Consider the following 21712-nt stretch of genomic DNA (forward strand, 5'->3'; position numbering starts at 1 on the left):
CCAACTGTGAAGCATAGTGGAAGGAGCATCATGGTTTGGGGTTGCTTTGCTGCCTCAGGGCTTGGACAGCTTGCAGTCGTTGAGGGAACAGTGAATTCAAAATTGTCAAGACATTTTACAGGAGAATGTAAGGTAAGCAGTCTGTCACCTGGAGCTTAATAGAAGTTGGATAATGCAATAAGACAATGATCTGAAAGACAAGAGTAAATCAACAACAGCAACACACACACAATGCTGGTGGAACGCAGCAGGCCAGGCAGCATCTATAGGAAGAAGTACAGTCAACGTTTTGGGCCGAGAACCTTCGTCAGGACTAATTGAAAGAAGAGATGGTAAGAGATTTGGAAGTGGGAGGGGGACATCTGAAATGATAGGAGAAGACAGGAGGGGGAGGGATGAAGCTAAGAGCTGGAAAGTTGATTGGCAAAAGGGATACAGAGTTGGAGAAGGGAGAGGATCATGGGACAGGAGGCCTAGGGAGAAAGAAAGGGGAAGGGGAGCCCAGGGGAAGATGGAGAGCAGGCAAGGAGTGATTGAATGTGAGAGAGACAGAGAAGAAAAAAAAGGGGTGGAAATAAAAATAAATAAGGGATGGGGTAAGAAGGGGAGGAGGGGCATTAACAGAAGTTAGAGAAATCAATGTTCATGCCATCAGGTTGGAGGGTACCCAGATGGAATATAAGGTGTTGTTCTTCCAACCTGAGTCTAGCTTCATCTTGACAGTAGAGGAGGCCATGGATTGACATATCAGAATGGGATGTGGAATTAAAATGTGTCCGTCACAATCACTTCTTGCCTGCTCTCCATCTTCCTTTGGGCTCCCCTCCCCCTTTCTTTCTCCCTAGGCCTCCTGTCCAGCTCTTAGCTTCATCCCTCCCCCTCCTGTCTTCTCCTATCATTTCGGATCTCCCCCTCCCCCCCCCTCACTTTCAAATCTCTTACTATCTCTTCTTTCATTTAGTCCTGACGAAGGGTCTCGGCCCGAAACATGGACTGTACTTCTTTCTATAGCTGCTGCCTGGCCTGCTGCGTTCCACCTCATGATTGCGTAAATCAAGAACAGAATGGTTTAAGAAGAAGAAATTTTGTGTTTTAGCATCACCGAGTCAAAGTCCTGACTTTAATCCTATAGAAATTTTGTGGGAGAACCTGAAACAAGCAGTTCATGCAAGGAAGCCCACCCAGAGATGAAGCAGTTTTGTAAGGAGGAATGGCTGAAAATTCCTTCAAGCCAATGTGCAGGACTGATCAACAGTTACCGGAAACGTTTGGTTGAAGTTATTGCTGTACAAGGGGGTCACGCCCATTACTGAAAGCAAAGGTTCATGTATTCTTTCCAGCAAATACATCTAATATTCGATCATTTTTGTCAATAAATAAATAAGTATAACGTTTTTGTGTTATTTAATGGGTCTCTTTATCTAGTTTTAGGACTTACGTGACGATTTGATCACATTTTAGGTCGTATTTATGCAGAAATAGAGAAAATTGTACAGGGTTCACAAACTTTCTCGCACCACTGTGGTTCACTTATCTATTGAGCAGCAAGAGGAGCTTTATACCAATTTTCTATAGCAATGTCATGATTTAGACTAGTGGTCACCAACCTTTTTTAGCCCAAGATCCCCTACCTCGACCTCAGTGAAAGGCAAGATCTACCTACTAAATCGTTTAGAGAAAAAACAGCTCAGATTGTACTTCCAATTTGAGGCCATTTATTTGGGTGAATTGTATTTGAATTACACAAAATACTTTTGTCAAACTTTCAAATTCAAACAAGAAAACATTAACTAGCATATCAAACAGGCCATAGCTGTCTTTCTTAAAGAATATAAGAATATTACAATAATTCTAAGTTTCATTATTTAATTTTATTGTAACACGAAAAATAAATGAATAAAAATTGACTGTTTCACTCACTGTGATGACTGGGGCTGAATACTTTCTGCTAGTTCCCTGAAATTTGGCTCATAACTACAGACAATCAGTCTGAGACAGTCTGTGAGGTGTAGGGTTGCCAACTGTCCCGTATTCCCCCCGTTAAGGTAGAACGTTCCTATGATACTTTTCGTGCCGAAATGCTTTGTGTCGAAGAAGCAATTACCATTAATTTATATGGAAAAAAATTTTGAGCGTTCCCAGACCCAAAAAAGTAACCTACCAAATCATACCAAATAACACACGAAACCTAAAATAACACTAACATATAGTAAAAGCAGGAATGATATGATAAATATATGGCTATATAAAATAGAAATAATGTATGCACAGTGTAGTTGGGAAGATTAAGCCAAAACCAATTTGTAGAAAAAAATCAGCACTACACGCATGCGCACACAGGTGCCCGCGCAAGACTTCATGGTCATGGTAGTCTTTCTTGGGGTAAACACAAATGTCCCGGGATTTGACTTGCTACTTTTGTCCATTATTTGGGAGTGAGAAAGTTGGCAACCCTAGTAAGGTGTCTGACAGTAAGTCAGCTCCTGTACTTAGATTTAATAATTTTCATCTGTGAAAATGGAATTTCATATAGATATGTTGACCCGAAGTAGGCACTGACTTTTAGTGGTATAAAACCAACGTGCACACCGCGCATTGCTCGGCCCCATCAGTAGTAATTGCCACCAGTTTATGAATGGGGGTGTCATTTTCACGGACATTTTTTTTAAACTCATTGTAAATGTCCTCACCTCTCGTTCTTTCCTTTACTTGCAAAAGAGTGAGGAAGTCCTCCTTTGTTGTAAAGTCCTGGAAAGCCATTCTGACAAATACAACAAGCTGAGCTGTTTGCATTACATCCAGGGTTTCATCAAACTGTAGTGAAAAATATTCACGTCCTCTGACGGTGACTACCCTCCTTGTCACTGTTGCAGGGCCAAGCAGTATATTACGTATTGCGGTTGTGATGCCATTTTTGTTTTTAAAGTCATTAAAAACAGTCTCTGCGGTAATGACCATTGCTTCCTTGAATAAATCACCATCTGTAAAAGGCTTCTTGTGTTTAGCCAAAAGGTGACTTGCACGAAATGATGCTTCAATAGCAGCCTTATTTTGAGCAGCACGTTTTGTGGAAAACAATTGCTGGGCCTTCAGCCCTGATTTCAGCTCAACTTTCCAGGCACGAATTGCGCTCTTTTGGGGGGTAGGTGTCTTTAAATTCCTGGTGGTTGGTGTTGCGGTGCCGCTCCAGATTCCCTCTTTTAGTCAGTGCTTGTGTTTGGTGGTACAACATACATACACACTTGTCTTTCACCAAGGTAAATAGAAACTCCTCTTCCCATTCTGGATGGAATTTGTATGTTTTCGCCTTCTTTCGTGGAGCCTCCGCTATGCTATCAGGATATCATGAGCGATTGCCGATTGCATCGCCTCTGATCTGAGCCGATATTTATATACCGGGCGGCACCTAATTAATTAGTTTGTTAATCTCGGCTTTTTTTTCTTAAAGATGTGCTATGTGCATGCTGACTACCGCTGCACTCCTTCACGGCCCGGAGGTTGGGGACCACTGCCGTATATTGATGTTTGCAACAGTTTGTTATCTAATCTGATTGGTCACTTTGATGCAGCACAGGCTACGCTGAAAACGCGGTGCATAGTGGGAGAACTACACACATGCGCACTGGGCAGAAAGAACGGAACTAAACCCCCGCAACCCGGAAACAATCTCTCTTTACAAACAACAGGAATTCTGCAGATGCTGGAAATTCAAGCAACACACATCAAAGTTGCCGGTGAACGCAGCAGGCCAGGCAGCATCTCTAGGAAGAGGTACAGTCGACATTTCAAGCCAAGACCCTTCGTCAGGACTGACGAAGGGTCTCGGCCTGAAACGTCGACTGTACCTCTTCCTAGAGATGCTGCCTGGCCTGCTGCGTTCACCAGCAACTTTGATGTGTGTCTCTTTACAAACAGCTTTTTAGTGAAAATATTGCTATGTTACCATTATTCTAATTAGTATTACTTACTTTTATAATGCTCACATTACAACAGTATTTGTGTACAGGTTTCCCCCGCCATCCGAAGGTAGAGCGTTCCTATGAAACTGTTCGTAAGCCGAAATGTCGTAAAGTGAAGAAGCAATTACCATTTATTTATATGGGAAAATTTTGTGAGCGTTCGCAGACCCAAAAGTAACCTACCAAATCATGCCAAATAACACAAAACCTAAAATAACAGTAACATATAGTAAAAGCAGGAATGATATGATAAATACACTGCCTATATAAAGTAGAAATACTTTTCCACAATCATTACTGAACTGTTCTCCGTAGCGAAAATCTCACGCAAGCGCTCTCCAATAATCTTTAAGCTATGAAGCTGCCAAATCATACCAAATAACACGTAAAAATACACAGCCTATATAAAGTAGAAATAATGTATGTACAGTGTAGTATCACTTACTGGAATTGGTTCAGGGCCGAGCACACTGATGATGGTGTATTAGACTGAGTCGTCACAGGTTGGGTGGTGCAGTGGCCCCCACCCTCCGGACTGCCGACCGATACATTGCCGCGAAGCACGCAGGGGTACAGCGGTAGCCGGGAGGCCCACAGCACCTTTAAGAAAAAAGCCGAAATAAATATGTTAATTAATTATGTGTCGGGTGGCACCTAATTAATTAGCATGTTTATTTGGGCTTTTTTCTTAAAGATGTGCTGCGTGCCTCCCGGCTACCGCTGCATTCTCCGCGAATCACAGGGTGGTGGGACACTGGGGTGTCATCTCGTCGTCTGTTTCCATTAGAGCAGGCAGCTCATATTCTATGACTGCCTGCCTCGATGTCAAAGGTCGAGGTTCGTTGTCTGCTGTGGCTGATGTAGAAGGCTTGCTTGACTGCTGAGCCTCGCGCATTTTTCTATCATACAGTTCTTTATAAGGACTCAAACCATCCTGCAAATATCCCCTAAACCTACGTACCCTTTCAAAATGAAAGTCTTGCTTTATCATTGCAGCGAAAATCTCGCAGTCACTTTCGGTCTGTTCGCTACTGCATTCGGTTTCGATTGTTAGCCTTTCCTCTTCCAATTGCATCAGCTCTTCATCTATCAGTTCTTGGTCATGGGATGCCAAAACCTCTTCAACATGATCTTCGTCAGCTTCCACAAGCCAAACTCACTTTGTCCTTGCTTCGTTCACCATGATTGAAACGCTTAATTATGTCTAGTTTTACACTAAGTGTAACACCCTTACGAGCTCTTTTAGGCTTTTCCGACACCATAGAACTCATCTTGCAAACGGCTGCTTACAGGCACGTGTTTAAGCAATGCCGTTCCAAATCTGGGGAGTGCGGCTGCTCGGGGCGCATGGCGAGCTGCCTTTTATCGCACCTGATTTTTTTTGCTCGCTGATTTTCCCCGCGTGCTGCTTTTTTTTCGTAACAGTGAAAACACCCTTTGAAAGCAAAAACGGGGTACTAATGTAGGTCTTTCGTAACAGTGAGGTTTCATAAAGCGAATGTTAGAAAAGCGGGGGCACCTGTATTTATTTTCGGGATCTGCTGGGAAAGTTTCAAAGATCGGTCGATCGCGATCGACGGGTTGGCGACCCCTAATTTAGACGATGATTAGTACTTTCAGAGAAAATAGTTCTATGTGTTAATATATGCAGTGTTGTAAATCACTGATATTTAGATGAATCTGAAATATTGTGTATTTTACAGGTTGTACGAAACAAGCCAGTGGCAAAGCAGGCTCCAGGAAAGAGGAAGTGTAATTGTAGACAAGAAATGAGAACAACACAGTTGGGTCCTGGAAGATTTCAAATGACCCAGGAGATGGTTTGTGATGAGTGTCCCAATGTAAAGTAAGTATTAGTCTTAATACTTCATACACTCACATTGAGAAGAATGCAGGGCCAGTTCAAAAGAAGATGGCAAACTTCATGAAACCTGTTTTGAGCAAAAATAACATTGATGCTCCTGGAGTTTGGATTGAATTATTAGGGCCATTGCTGTTCTACACCTGTCTCTCTTCTGTACATTGGGTCATATGATCATGTGAAAATTTTCATATCAAAATATATTAAATTTGGTCCTGAAGGGTTTAGCGATGGTTGTTATAAAATGTTTTTTTTTTGAAGTGGGAGCACAACCCACATATTTTAGATACCATTTGATAAACTTTGTGGGGAAGGTGTAATCGCATATCCTGAGTCTTGATAGCAGACAATGGAATGAATAATTTTTAATTTAAATTTTAGGCTTGTCAATGAAGAGAGAACACTTGAGGTGGAGATAGAGCCTGGAGTTAGAGATGGAATGGAATACCCTTTCATTGGAGAAGGTATGATCACGTACCATATTTTGGCTTCATTCATTATCAACAGAAGGCTACATGGAAAGTTCTTTGGATTTGTAACTTGCGCGTACCTTTCAAAGTTATAGGTTAGTTCATGCTGACAAGTATCCTTTCTTTCTTTGAAAATGATAGGAGATACAATAACTTGGTCGTGTCTACATTTAATTCACTGGAAGAAATCTTATTGTCTGTTTTCCGATCACTTCACTTCAAAGGGAGAGGCTAACAAGTGCATTGTGCTGTTTGACTAGCTGAATATGCAAATCTCTTATTTGTATATAATTGAGGACTTTGTACTGCTACATATTTCATTCACCAGATGACATCCACAATTTCTCTTCTGAGTAATGCGCTGAGCCATCTTTTTTAAGGCAGTGAAGTGTCAATCACATTGTAAGACTGGAAATGCATATCAGTTAGATTGGATGAAGAACATTAGTAAGCAAATAGGGTTTACTATAATTGATTAGATGCATGATTATCATTAGTCATAGATTAATACAATGTGGAGGGGCTCAACTCGTCCATGAAACGAGTTTGATATTCACATTTTAAATATATAAAAACATTTCAGTTTCCTCCTAGGTTACCAATTCTCTTCTGCTGTTGTGCTTTCCTTAATTTGCATACTACGGCCATAAAATTAAGCAGGGTAGAAACAGGTCCTTCAGACAACTGTAGTTATGCCAGCAATCACAATTAACTATACAATCTCATTTGCCTGCATTGATTCCATATCCATCTGTTCCCTGCTCATTCAACTACCAATCATGATGCCTCCTAACTTAATACTATTTCTCCTTCACTCTTTCACGTGGCAGCTTATTGCAGATATCAGCTCCTCTTTTGTGTGTATGTGGGGCAGGTGAAAAAGGAAATTGTATGTCTGATCCCCAAGAAACCTTTTCCCTTTCACCCTTAAACCTGTGCCCTCTAGCTTCAAACACCATTATCATGGGAAACAGATGCTGGCTGTCTCCCATATCTCATTATTCTATATACAAGTCATCCTCGCGTTATGAATACCTGATTTGTATACATGTGAATGAGTGTTTGGGAGGATGGTGGTTTGAGTTTGCCAGCTGCTGAAGAGCTGCAGGCATCTTCTGCCATGTAGGAACTTGGCTTGTGGGTGCATTTTTGACCTGCAAACTGTTGGGGTTACGATCAATTCACAGGAACAGAACCCTGCCTTGACCTGGGGATACAAGCACCTTCCCTCAAGCAAATTGTTCCGTTCACTGCATGAGATTAAGATAGAGTGGGTACAGAAAAGATTTAGAGGTGTATCCTGGGTTCATGGGATTGAGTTATCAGAAGAAATTGGACAATGTTGTCCAAAAAATAATAGTTGAAACAGTGAGCTAAATTTCTGTGTGTGATGAGTATCTAGTTCATTTTTCACCAGGATGTGCTAATGAGTTTTCTGGTATAATATGGAGTTCTGGTACAAGCAAAATTCCATCAATCTAACATTGGGAGGACTATGGCATTGCTTGAATTCCACTAAACAAATTCTATTCCTTTTCCCAACTGCTAGCTGAGTTAAAACCAAACCATTTACAATTCGGTCAACAGTTACAAATTGTATCTTGCATGTCACTAAAACCTTTTGCTTTATTGCCAAATGCCCTTATTCTCAAAAGTTCTCATTTTACTCACTTTCTATTTTACTGAAATTCAGTCACTAGTTCTCTTATTCCAGCTTATTCAAAATCCTGTCAACATTTTCCATGCATGCACCTCTTGCCTGTTGATTCCAGTTGTTCATCAAATCAGACGTACATTCACTGTAGCTTCCCTTTCGCCACCAACTCCATTTTGTATTAGTATTTAATTTCAGTTACACAAAATATTATCCACTGATTTTAAAAAAGCATGGGGGCAAAAGGTACTCTAGGTAGCCATAGGTCAGTTATCTGAATGCTTGTTGTCAAGGAAATGCTTGAGCTATCAATAAGGGAGAAATAATGCTTATCTGTATAGGAGTGATAGGTGTTGGGCCCGCAACTGTTCACGATACCACATTAATGACCTGGAAGAGGGGACCGTATCGAAGTTTGCTGATGTGACTAAGTTGAGTGGAAAAATAAACTGTGTGAAGATGCAGAGAGTCTGCATAGAAATATAGATAAAGTACGTGGGCAAGGATCTAGCAGATGGGTAACAATGTTGGTAAATCTTATCTACTTTAGAAGGGAAAATAGAGGATCAGATTATTAAATAATGAAGATTGTAGTATGTTGTTGTGCAGAGGGACTTGTGTGTGCTTGTGCATGAATCGCAAAAGATTGGTTTGCGGGTGCAGCAGTTTATCAAGAAGGCAAATAGAATGTTGGTCTTCATTGCTAGAGGGATTGATCTTAAGAGCAGGGAGGTATCTACGGTATGTACTGCATGCAGTTCAGGTCGCCTTACTTGAGAAAAGATATACTGGCTTTGGAGGCAGTGTAGAAGAGGTTGACCAGGTTGATTCTGAAGATGACAGGATTAGCCTGAAAGGAGAGATTGAGTTGCCTTGGGACTCCACTTGCTGGAATTCAGATGAATGAGAGGTGGTCTTATAGAAGCATAAGTAATTATTTTTCCTTTCAAAATAATAATTACTTTATTGATCCCAAGTGGGGTAGATCAGGTAAACGCAAACACAAGGAAATCTGCTGATGCTGGAATTTCAAGCAACGCACATAAAAGTTGCTGGTGAATGCAGCAGGCCAGGCAATATCTCTAGGAAGAGGTACAGTCAACGTTTCGGGCCAAGACCCTTTGTCAGGACTAACTGAAAGAAGAGCTAGTAAGAGATTTGAAAGTGGGAGGGGGAGATCCGAAATGATAGGAGGAGACAGGAGGGAGAGGGATGGAGCAAAGAGCTGGACAGTTGTTTGGCAAAAGGGATATGAGAGGATCATGGGACAGGAGGCCAACTGTCCAGCTCTTGGCTCCATCCCTCCCCCTCCTGTCTTCTCCTATCATTTTGGATCTCCCCCTCCCCTTCCCACTTTCAAATCTCTTACTAGCTCTTCTTTCAGTTGGTCCTGAAGAAGGGTCTCGGCCCGAAACCTGGACTGTACCTCTTCCTAGAGATGCTGCCTGGCCTGCTACGTTCACCTGCAACTTTTATGTGTGTTGCTAGATCAGATAAAGTTGTTTCTACTGGTAGGTGAGACTAGAACTAGGGAACATAGCCGTGAGATTCATGTGAGTAAACTTTGGATGGAGGTGAGGAGGAACTTTTTTTTCCCCCCAGAGTAGTGAATCTGTGGAATTTTCTTCCTGGAGAAACAGCAGAGGCAACCTCATTAAATGTATTAAGACAGTGTTAGAATGATTTTTGCATAGTAGCGTAATAAGAATTATGGGAAAAGGTGGGTAGGTGGAGCTGAGTCCATGGCCAGATTGGTCATGATGTGATTGAATCGCAGAACAGGCTCAATGAGCTAGTTGGCCTACTCCTCTTCATTGTGTTCTAGTAGCTTTTCAGACCCACTGAACATCTTTAGTCTTCATTGTTCCAACATGTGGCACGGAGACAGTTTGCAGATTCATTCATTGTAATGTATTCCTCCTTTAGTATCCCTGTAAAATTTAACTTTTCAACAATACTTCCTGGTCCCTTTTTTTTTCTCGTCTTTGTATATTTTGCTTTGTTTTAGTTGATATAAAAATAAACACTCCAATGTTGCATTTAGACTTTTAAGAGTAATCATCTGATATCCTATTCCTAGCAGTTTCTGAGTTGATAACAATCGAGTCTCTTGCTTTTAAAATAGGAATTGTTTAAGAAAGTGCAATTAAGGAGCTAGGTTCTCCCTGTGTAACCTGATTATAAATTCAGTCAAGCATTTAGAAGCTGCACCTTTTCAAAACTGAGACGCAATTCTGGGGGGTACAACTATAAAGCAGATCTAGTGTGAATTGTCAGCCTTTTGATTATAATTTCATAGCAAAATTTATGGAGCATGTAAAACATCTTGGTCTTACCAGGTACTGAACTGCTAAATAAGAGCTCATTATTGATGGAAACCATAATGAAAAATGAGTATTTTTTTTGGAAGCCCAGAAGATTTGTTTTTCTTCCTGGTTCAGCAAAGCATTTCTGAATTTGGATCCCACGCAAACTCTACTTGGTGAGGTGTGAAAGAACCTTAGGGACTGGGATATTCGTACAAGCACATTTCTTTAAAAAAAGAAGCAATCAAGCTCCATGGGTTCTTTAGCACTTGGGTGTCAACCATTCCACCAATGGGAACAATTTATTTTTATTTACTAAACCCTTCATGATTTTTGAATACTAGTATTGGATTTCCGCTGTAAGCATAAATCATTTTCATGTCTATCCATATAAATAGTCTGTCATTTTATTTTTCATTTTTCAATATACTTAAAATTTTCTGTAGACCCAGAATTAGACACAATATAGTAAAGTTCTGATTACCAGATATGCTTCCCTTTTATATGGCCCCTAATATGACAGATTCTGTCTCCATGTTCCCTTTAACCTGAGACCAATAGGTAAGGTTTCCCTTTGTTTTTGGGCTCCAACTCGGCTTCGGGTATCTACCAATAATCAAAGATCTCCCTTTCTTCAGTTATTTTGTGGTACTAGACACGGTTGCCCTCTTAGTCCAATACTTTTCGATATTGCCTTGGAACCTTTAGCTGTTGCTATTCGAGACTCGCCTAATATATTTGGCATTACCCGCGGGAATGAGACACACGTTATCACTATTTGCAGATGATTTATTACTATATATCTCTAACCCTGAGAAATCTATTCCGGCAGTAATATCCCTGCTTGCTCAGCTTAGTAGCTTTTCTGGCTATAAATTGAATCTTAGTAAGCATGAACTTGTCCCATTAAATATGCAGGTTCCCATTTATAGGCGTTCAACATTCAGACTGGTTACTGATTATTTTACCTATTTGGGTGTTAAAATTACTAAAAAGCATAAAGACTTATTTAAGTTTAATTTTTTACCGCTAACTAATCAGGTTAAACAGGTGTTTACTAAATGGTCTCCATTATCTTTATCATTGATCGGCCGAATCAATGCTATCAAAATGATTATTCTACCTAAATTTTTATATCTATTTCAAGCAATACCAATTTTCATTCCTAAATCCGGTTTTGATACTGTTGATTCTAAAATTTCCTCTTGTATATGGCAGAATAAAAATCCCAGGTTAATTAAAAAATACTTACAGAAGTCCCCTAAAAAAGATGGTGGTTTGGCACTGCTGAATTTAAGATTTTATTATTGGGCAATTAATATTCAATATTTAATATTTTGGACACACGATTAGGATATAAGTCCAAGTCCACATTGGGTAAACCTTGAATGTAATTCTGTACAAGGGTTCTTACTGGTTTCTATTTTAGTAACTTTGCTTCCCTTTGCTCTCTCTAAATTGAATAAACAAATGGCTAGCCCAATAATTAAATACACTGTATGAATATGGTTTCAATTTCGTAATTTTTTTGTTTGAACATATTTATTTTATCTGGTCCTATTATGTCTAATTTTTTTTCCAACCCTCTGTTATGGATCAAGCCTTTTTGATATGGAAAATGAAGGCATAATATGTTTTTGTGATTTATTCTCTGATAACTGTTTCATGTCTTTTGAACAGTTGTCCAATAAATATAATTTGCCCAGATCCCTTTTTTTTTAAAAGATATTTACAAATAAGAAACTTTTTAAATACTATGCCTCCTACCTTTCCGACTTCACATTCAACTGATATCACAGAAAAAAATTTTAGGTTTAAATCCTTATCAGAAGGGCTTAATAGCAATTATTTATGACATAATTATGAAAATACAGCCAGACATATCCGATAAAATTAAGAATGAATGGGAAAGGGAACTCCAACTTCAATTATCTATAAAGAAATGGGAGAAAATTTTTCAATTAGTTAGTTTTTCTTCTGTATGTGCTAAACATACGTTGATACAATCTAAGGTGGTGCATAGGGCCCACATGTCTAAAGATAAACTAGCTCGCTTTTACACTCATATAAATCCTGTTTCTGACAGATGTCATTCTGAAGTAGCTTCTTTGACTCATATGTTCTGGTCTTGCCCTCTTTTGGAAAAAGATTGGAAAGATATTTTTGATATCATTTCAACAGTTTTGCATATTGATTTGCAACTTCATCCTATTACTGCAATTTTTGGTTTACCAATGATGGAACATAGTTCTCTATCCTCTTCAGCCCATCGGATGATTGCATTTGTTACATTAATGGCGAGAAGATCCATTCTATTGAATTGGAAAGAGAAAAGTCCCCCTACCACATTTCAGTGGTTTTCCCAAACTATATCATGTTTGAATCTAGAAAAAAATCAGAAGAGCTACTTTTGATCCTTCGGTTAAATTCGAAGAAACTTGGAGGCCATTTATTCAATATTTTCATATGATGTAGTCTGACCTTTTCCGAATCTTTTTTATTAACCTAGGATATATGGATGGAGGAGCAGAGTTAATGACAGTGATGATGTATTCGATGTAAAATATCAGCCTAGCCTTGATTTGTTTTGTTTAGCTTAGTCTTTTTTTGGTTCAGTTTAGTTTAGGTTTTTTTTACTTTGGGATTTTTTTTGATTTTTTTTCTTCTTTTTTTTCTCTACCATGTTCAATCATACTAAGAGTTTGGGAAGTTGAATATACTTGTATTATCTGTAGTTTTTATTTGCGTGTCAATTATTAACAATGTAATCCTAATCTCTCTATTAATACTTTTATATCTGTACATTTGAAAATCAATAAAAAGATTATAAAGGAAAGGGCTCCAACTCTTTAGTATCATGGTGTTCTAAAGAGTGCACAGACAAATATTAAATGGGCCTCTCTTTTTTCAATATAGGTAACTAGTACCCAGTTTGCTTATAATTGAAACCATTAAATTGCAGTGTCATAAAAAAGATGTAAGGTTGTTAACCTAAAACATTAGCTCTAATTCTGATTTTTTTTTTCTTCTATGTTGAATGACCTACCAAGTACTTCCAGTGGTTTACATTTAAGGCAGAGCTTGACAAGTTCTTGATTGGACATGGCATCAAAGGTTACAGGAAGAAGGCCGGGGAGTGGGGCTTAAGGAGGGGAAAAAAGGATCAGCCATGATTGAATGGCAGAGCAGACTCAATGGGTCAATTGGCCTAATTCTGCTTCTATGTCTTACGGTTTTTATTTCTGAATTTCTGGAGCCTAGAGTTGTTTTGGTTTTATAGATGTTATTGATGGCCTATTTTAGTGGCATTGATTGGGATGAAGACGAGTTTGCTTTCCCTTAGTGGAACAATGCTGCGAGATTGTTTGAATCCATCTGAAAAAGCACATTACACTAAACCTTGTCTTATCTGAAATGTGGTATACGGCACTTCTATTAAGCTTGAATTCATCACATCAACTCAGTTGAGTGTCAGTACTGAAATGAGTTGGTACATAATTGCATCAAAATTTTCAAAATGGATGGATGTATTTATAAATGTTAAAGCACAATTCATCTTTTTTGCTATTGTAAATTTGATGAATAATAATTAAAGCTGCCAACTTTATTGTGCATAAATGAAGTTGTACATTCTCTTTTCCATATAGGTGAACCACATATAGATGGAGAGCCTGGTGATCTTAAATTCAAAATTAAGGTTTTAAAGTGAGTACTGACTGAGTTGGTGGATTTCCTTTGTTTCATCCAAATATAAGGAGTATTGAATTTTATTAGTCAAGAAGGTTGAATGGAGTGTTGGACTCCCCATAAAACCAAGATCAGTCTGATGGTAGAGGCAATATAAATGGTGTAGTTCTAAATTGAATGCAAGAATAAATGGAAACTTAGTCATATTTGTATATATTTTCAGATGTTAGATAGCAGAGCAAGTTGTTTGGGCTACTTTGTAAAATAAAACAAATGGGATTCTTCTATTTACAAAGGCAACTTTCTAAAGAAAAATTGTAGTAAACGTATATCACTACTTGGGTTTTTGCTGGATAAATGTTCCTTTCTGAGTACAACGTTGTATAAATATCTGTTTTTAAATAGCGTAGAGGAGGTTTACTTGAGTTATGTGGAGAGACTAGAGAAGTTGGGATTGCTTCCTTCCGGGCAAAGGTTATGAAGAGATACAGTGTTTTAAACTGAGTGATTTTCATATAGTTAGAGGTATTGCACGTTTGGGCAGGTATGATTATTGAAGTGCATCAAGGAACCAACAGCCAATGAGCTGAGTAGTCTATGCTGCATGATTTTAATTCATTTATATATGAATAATTATGCATTAAAGTGGATTAGGAAGTAATTGCTGAGGAACGTTTCTCGAAATTAGTTGAGTAAATCCTAAAACTCCAGCAAAGCCCATAACAATTTGCTAACCTCCACACATTTTAGAAAAAAATTTTGAGATCTGATATCTCATTTAATGGGATTAAATATTCCCGTTTCAACCTGATACAGCTACAAAGCACAACTGCTTCCAAGGTGAGTACAGTCAACAAAGATGTCTTATTGAACTTAAACGAGCTTTTGCTGCTTAAAACTGATGGAAACAACACCAGTTGTGGTTGGAAGCGCCCACGTAGGATACCTTGGAGGAAGCGCGGGTGCAGAGCAGGGTTACAAGTGTGTTTAAGGAAACAGGGTTTTAAATTCCCTATACCTACTCCTTTGCTGGCAAATGTGCAGGCTCTGGTGAATACAATTGATGATCTCAGAGCTAGGGTGCTGAATCAGAGGGACATTAGGACTGTGTGTGTCCTTTGTTTCACGGAATCATGGTTAACCCCTTCTGTACCAGATGCAGCGATTCAGATCAACGGGTTTACTACACACTGTCAGGATAGATCTTTAGAGTCTCCCAAAAGCAGCGGTGGAGGAGTATGCCTCATGGTCAACTCTTGGTGCACAAATATATCAGTGCTGTCCCAATTCTGCTCACCAAACCTGGAATATCTAGCAGTTAAGTGGCATCCTAAGCAATTGCCATCAACAGATCACTTGCAATACCAGAGGAAATAACGCACTGGACCATTGTTACACCACCATCAAGAATGCCTACCATGCTGTTCCACGCCCTCACTTCGGGAAGTCTGGATCACCTGGCTGTACTTCTACACCCTGAATATCGGCAGGGACTGAAGACTGCAACACCAGCAGTGAGGACCAAGAAGGTATGGACGAAGGAAGCACAGGAGCGCCTACAGGACTGCTTTGAATCGATGGACTGGACTGTATTCAGGGATTCATCTTCGAACCTGGATGAGTATGCTGCAGTTGTTACTGACTTCATTAAAACCTATGTGGATGAGTGTGTGCCCACAAAGACTTACTGTACATTCCCAAACCAAAAGCCAGGGATGAGCCAGGTACGTTGTCTACTGAAGGCTAGATCTGTGTCATTCAAGTCTGGCAGCCCAGGGCTGTACCAGAAAACCAGGTATGATTTGCGGAGGGCAATTTCAAGGGCGAAGAGACAATTTCGAGCAAGATTGGAAGTGACATCAGATGCACGGCAACTCTGGCAGGGTTTGCAAGACATTACTTCCTACAAAGCGAAACACAATAGCATGAATGGCAGCGATGCTTCACTACCAGATGAACTCAACGCCTTCTATGCAGGCTTTGAAAGGGAGAACACAAGTACAGCTGTGAAGATCCCTGCTGCACCTGATGACCCTGTGATCTCTGTCTCAAAGCCTGGTGTTAGGCTGTCTTTAAAGAGAGTGAACCCTCAGAGGGCAGAAGATCCCGATGGAGTACCTGGTAAGACTCTGCAAACCTGTGCCAGCCAACTAGTGGGAGTATTCAAGGACACTTTCAACTTCTCTCTGCTACGGGCAGAAGTTCCCACTTGCTTCAAAAATTATACCAGTGCCTAAGAAGAATAATGTCAGCTGCCTTAATGACTATTGCCTGGTGTTGAAATGCTTTGAGAGATCGGTCATGTCTAGACTGAACTCCTGCCTCAGCAAGGACCTGGACCCATTGCAATTTGCCTATCGCCACAATAGGTCAACGGCAGACGCAATCTCAATGGCTCTTCACACGGCTTTAGACCACCTGGACAACACAAACGCCTACATCAGGACGCTGTTCATCAACAATAGTTCAGCATTTAATACCATCATTCCCACAATCCTGATTGAGAAGTTGCAGAACCTGGACCTCTATATCTCTCTCTGCAATGGGATCCTCAACTTCCTAATCAGAAGACCACAATCTGTGAGGATTGGTGATAACATATCCTCCTCGCTGATGATCAACACTGGCACATCTTGGTATGTGCTTAGCCCACTGCTCTACTCTCTATACACATGACTGTGTGGCTAGGCATAGCTCAAATACCATCTATAAATATGCTGACCATACAACCATTGTTGGTAGAATCTCAGGTGGTGACGAGTGGGCGTACAGGAGTGAGATATGCCAACTAGTGGAATGGTGCCGCAGCAACAACCTGGCACTCAATGTCAGTAAGACGAAAGAGCTGATTGTGGACTTCAGGAAGGGTCAGACAAAGGAACGCATACCGATCCTCATAGAGGGATCCGAAGTGGAGAGAGTGAGCAGCTTCAAGTTCCTGGGCGTCAAGATCTCTGAGGATCTAACCTGGTCCCAACATATTGATGTAATTATAAAGAAGGCAGGACAGCGGCTATACTTCATTAGGAGTTTGAAGAGATTTGGCATGTCAACAAATACACTCAAAAACCTCTATAGATGTACCATGGAGATCATTCTGACAGGCTCCATTGCTGTCTGGTGTGGGGGGGGGCAGGGGGCTACTGCACAGGACTGAAAGAAGCTGCAGAACGTTGTAAATCCAGTCAGCTCCATCTCGGGTACTAGCCTACAAAGTACCCAGGACATCTTCAAGGAGCGGTGTCTCAGAAAGGCAGCGTCCGTTATTAAGGACCTTCAGCACCCTGGGCAAGCCCTTTTCTCACTGTTACCATCAGGTAGGAGGTACAGAAGCCTGAAGGCCCACACTCAGTGATTCAGGAACAGCTTCTTCCCCTCTGCCATCTGATTCCTAAATGGGCATTGAACCCTTGGGCACTACCTCACTTTTCTAATATACAGTATTTGTTTTTTGCACATTTTTTGAATATTCAATGTACATATACTGTAATTGATTTATTTGGTTTATTATTTTTTAATTTTTTTCTCTATTAGATTATGTATTGCATTGAACTGCTGCTGCTAAGTTAACAAATTTCGTATCACCTGTTGGTGGTGATAAATCTGATTCTGGTTCTGGTTCTGTGCTGCAAGTTCTATGCAAAACCTATTGGCAAAATTGTTCTGCTTATTACAGTTTAATAGTAAGAAATTCTGCAGTTTAGTGTAATCTCATTGGTAACTTTATTTTACTTCAGGCACCCAGTATTTGAAAGACGGGGTGATGACCTCTATACTAATGTCACAATTTCATTAGTGGAAGCACTGATAGGTTTTGAAATGGATATTTCTCATTTGGATGGACACAAGGTAAGAATTTGAATTCATTGTTACAAGTTCTGTTATTAAGTGTAGAGTTTATGGCTTTAATGATGATGGTACAGTTATAGAACATAATGAATTTTGTATATTCCATTGTAATTCTAATAATTTTCACAATTCGCTTTCTGTAAAGTAGAAAATATTTGTACTTTAATCTTGCATTTGGAAGTTTAGCATTACCTGTGTAGCAAATTGTTTTTAATTTTATCTACTTTTCTCAGGTTCATATAGTTAGAGACAAGATTACAAAACCTGGTGCAAAACTATGGAAGAAAGGAGAGGGGTTACCAAATTTTGACAACAACAACATCAGGGGTTCACTAATAATAACCTTTGATGTGGATTTCCCCAAGGAAAAACTTACTGATGATCAGAAGGAAGGCAAGTATTAATTTGTTAAATTGCTTACTGTATTGGATCAATTTCCTACTATTAGATTCTGGTTATGTTCAAAACAGATGTAATAATCTGTTAGATAATTGCTCAGCAGTCATGTAAGTTTACTATTGTCAACTAGAAAAGAAAATACCTTTGTCAATTTTATCCAGTCTTTATCAACTTTGCTGTACCCCTTTGTAGAAATTGCTATCTTTTTCATGTGACTCTGTTATAAATTTATCACAAAGGGTGAATCTTGGGGGTGGGGGGGGGAGCAGAAAGGCCATTTTCTATCTGATATGACTTTTGGATTGTGTTAGAAACATAGAAAACCTACATCACTACACATGCCCATCAGCCCACAATGCTGTGCTGAACATGTCCTTATCTTAGAAATTGCCTAGGGTTACCCATAGCCCTCTATTTTTCTAAGCTCCATGTACCTATCCAGGAGTCTCTTAAAAGACCCTATCGTATTCTCCTCCACCACTGCCGACGGCAGCCCATTCCACGCACTCACCACTCTCTGCATAAAAAAACTTACCCCTGACATCTCGTCTGTACCTACTTCCAAGCACCTTAAAACTCTCGTGCTAGCCATTTCAGCCCTGGGAAAAAGCATCTGACTATCCACGTGATCAATGCCTCTCATCATCTTATACACCTCTTTTACATCACCTCTCATCCTCTGTCGCTCCAAGGAGAAAAGGTTGAGTTCACTCAACCTATTCTGTCATAAGACATGCTCCCCAATCCAGGCAACATCCTTGTAAATCTCCTCTGCACTCTTTTCTATGGTTTTCGCATCCATCCTGTAGTGAGGCGACCAGAACTGAGCACAGTACTCCAAGTGGGGTCTGACCAGGGTCCTAAATAGCTGCAACATTACTTCTCGGCCCCTAAACTCAATCCCACGATTAGTAAAGGCCAATGCACCGTACGCCTCACAGAGTCAACCTGCACAGCAGCTTTGAGTGTCCTGTGGACTCGGACTTCAAGATCCCCCTGATCCTCCACACTGCCAAGTGTTAGTTGGATTATACAACCATAATAAGCTTGATAACCATTGATGGCAACTAATCTGCCAGATAGCATTGTGTTCTTTGTGGTAATATCCCTCCATTTCTCCTGGGTGAAGAAGGGTATTCTGGGACTCTGATTTCCTCAGTCAGGGCATCAATTAGCTATTAGATCCTACAAGGAAATGGTCCACTGTTTAAGATTATGATGTAGCTAATTCAGTTTCTGTCTAATTCAGAGAACCAACTAGTTGTACTAAGAAATATGTTAGAAAAGCAGATGTTTGTTCTACTTGATAAAAATCCTGATGGTTTCTACAGTCACTTTTTCTAAGTTCCATTCACTTTGAATGTTTAAAAAGGAAATCTAAGTTGTGGTTGATGAAATTCAGGTAAGTAGTGGATTCCTTTGAAAATGTTAGAAAATTGTAAAAACGTATCTTTATATGAGGGGTGATTGATAAGTTTGTGGCCTAAGGTAGGCGAAGTCAGTTTTAGAAAACCTAGCACATTTATTTTTCAGTGTAGTCCCCTCCTACATTTACACACTTAGTCCAGCGGTCGTGGAGCATACGGATCCCTTCTTTGTAGAAGTCGGCATCTTGGACCTCCAGAAAATGGTCCACAGCAGGGGTGATTGATAAGTTTGTGGCCTAAAGTGGAAGAAGATGAGTTACAAACTTTCTGCATAAGCACTCAAAGAGTTGAACTGCATGTGCATGTAACGAGAGCTGTATAACTCACCTCCTTCTACCTTAGGCCACAAACTTATCAATCACCCCTGCTGTGGACCACTTCCTGGAGGTCCAAGATGCCGACTTCTACAAAGAAGGGATCCGTATGCTCCACAACCACTGGACTAAGTGTGTAAATGTAGGAGGGAACTATGTTGAAAAATAAATGTACTAGGAGGTTTTCTAAAATTGACTCCTTCTACCTTAGGCCACAAACTTATCAATTACCCTTCGTACAGGTTGAATTTTAGCTCCAAAAATGGTTGGGTGGTATGTCAGAGAACTGGGACCAAATCATCCATTTTACTTTTAACAGGAATACAGGGTGGTACCAGCTTTTAGGAAAGCTGGCAGTTGAGAGGAAAAGAGGTGAAATAGTGATACAGGCCCCTTTGTAATACTCGGTCATCAGGACTGTCCCTTCAAACATAACAAGCTTCTCAGTGTCACCATACCACTCACTATTAAATATCATAAGACATAGCAGAATTAGGCCATTTGGCCCTTCAAGTCTGCTCCACCAATCATAGCTGATACTTTTTTTTCCCCCTCCTCAGACACACTCCCTGACCTTCTCCCCGTAACTTTTGATGCCATGTCCAATCAAGAAACTGTCAAGCTCTGCCTTAAATACATCCAATGACCTGACCTCTACAGCTGCCTATGGTAATAAATTCCACAAAATCACCCCCCTCTGGCTAAAGAAATTTCTTTGCATCTGTATTAAATGGACGCCCTTCCATCCTGAGGCTGTGCCCTCTTGGCCTTGACTCTTCCACCATGGGAAACATCCTTTCCACATCTGCTTTGTCCAGGCCTTCCAATATTTGAAAGTTTTCACTGAGATCCCCCCCTCATCCTTCTAAATTCCAGCAAATACAGACCCAGAGCTATCAAACGTTCTTTGTATTATAACTTTTACATTCCCTGTATCACCCCTGTGAACCCTCTCCGATGCCAACACATTTTCTTAGATGAAGAGTCCAGAACTGTTCTCAATACTCAAGGTGAGGTCTCACCCGTGCCCTATAAAGGCTCAACATCACATCCCTGCTCTTGTATTCTAGACCTCTTGAAATGAATGCTAACATTGCATTTGCCTTCCTCACCACCAACTGTACCTGCAAGTTAACCTTTAGGATGTTCTACACAAGACCCCCAAGTCTCCTTGCATCTCAGCATTTTGGATTTTCTCTCCATTTAAAAAATAGTCTGCTCATTTATTTCTACTACCAAGTGCATGACCATGCGTTTTTCAGCATTGTATTTCATTTGCCACTCTCTTGCCCATTCTCCTAATTTGTCTTAGGTCCTTCTGCAGCCTACCCGTTTCCTCAACACTACCTGCCCCTCCACCAATCTTTATATCATCTGCAAACTTGGCAACAAAATTATCTATTCCATCATCTCAATCATTGATATACAGCATAAAAAGAAGCAGTCCCAACACCAGTCCCTGCAGAACACCACTAGTCACTGGCAACCATCCAGAAAAGAATCCTTTTATTTCCCCTCACTGCCTCCTACCAATCAGCCAATGCTCTAACCATGGTTGTAACTTTTCTGTAATACCATGGGCTCTTAACCTGGTAAGCACTCTCATGTGGCACCTTGTCAAAAGCCTTCTGAAAGTCTAAATATACAACATCCACTGCATCCCCGTTATCTATCCTACTTGTAATCTCCTCAAGGAACTCCAACAGGTTCATCAGGCAGGGTTTTCTCTTAAGAAAACTATGCTGACTTTGTCCTATCTTATCCTGTGTCTCCAAGTGCTCCATAA

General features: G+C 40.2%; 1 protein-coding gene across 1 annotated transcript in view; it reads left to right on the top strand.

Moving 5' to 3' along the window:
- dnajb11 (DnaJ heat shock protein family (Hsp40) member B11) overlaps positions 1-21712 on the top strand; it is a 42271-nt gene that overhangs the window by 16556 nt on the left and 4003 nt on the right. The window contains exons 5-9 of the mRNA XM_072261571.1: positions 5663-5805; positions 6202-6284; positions 13898-13955; positions 17675-17786; positions 18020-18179. Of these exons, the coding sequence (XP_072117672.1) occupies positions 5663-5805; positions 6202-6284; positions 13898-13955; positions 17675-17786; positions 18020-18179 (556 nt within the window). The remainder of the gene's footprint in view (positions 1-5662; positions 5806-6201; positions 6285-13897; positions 13956-17674; positions 17787-18019; positions 18180-21712) is intronic.

Source organism: Mobula birostris, chromosome 6, assembly GCF_030028105.1.
Source record: "Mobula birostris isolate sMobBir1 chromosome 6, sMobBir1.hap1, whole genome shotgun sequence".
Lineage (NCBI taxonomy): Eukaryota > Metazoa > Chordata > Chondrichthyes > Myliobatiformes > Myliobatidae > Mobula > Mobula birostris.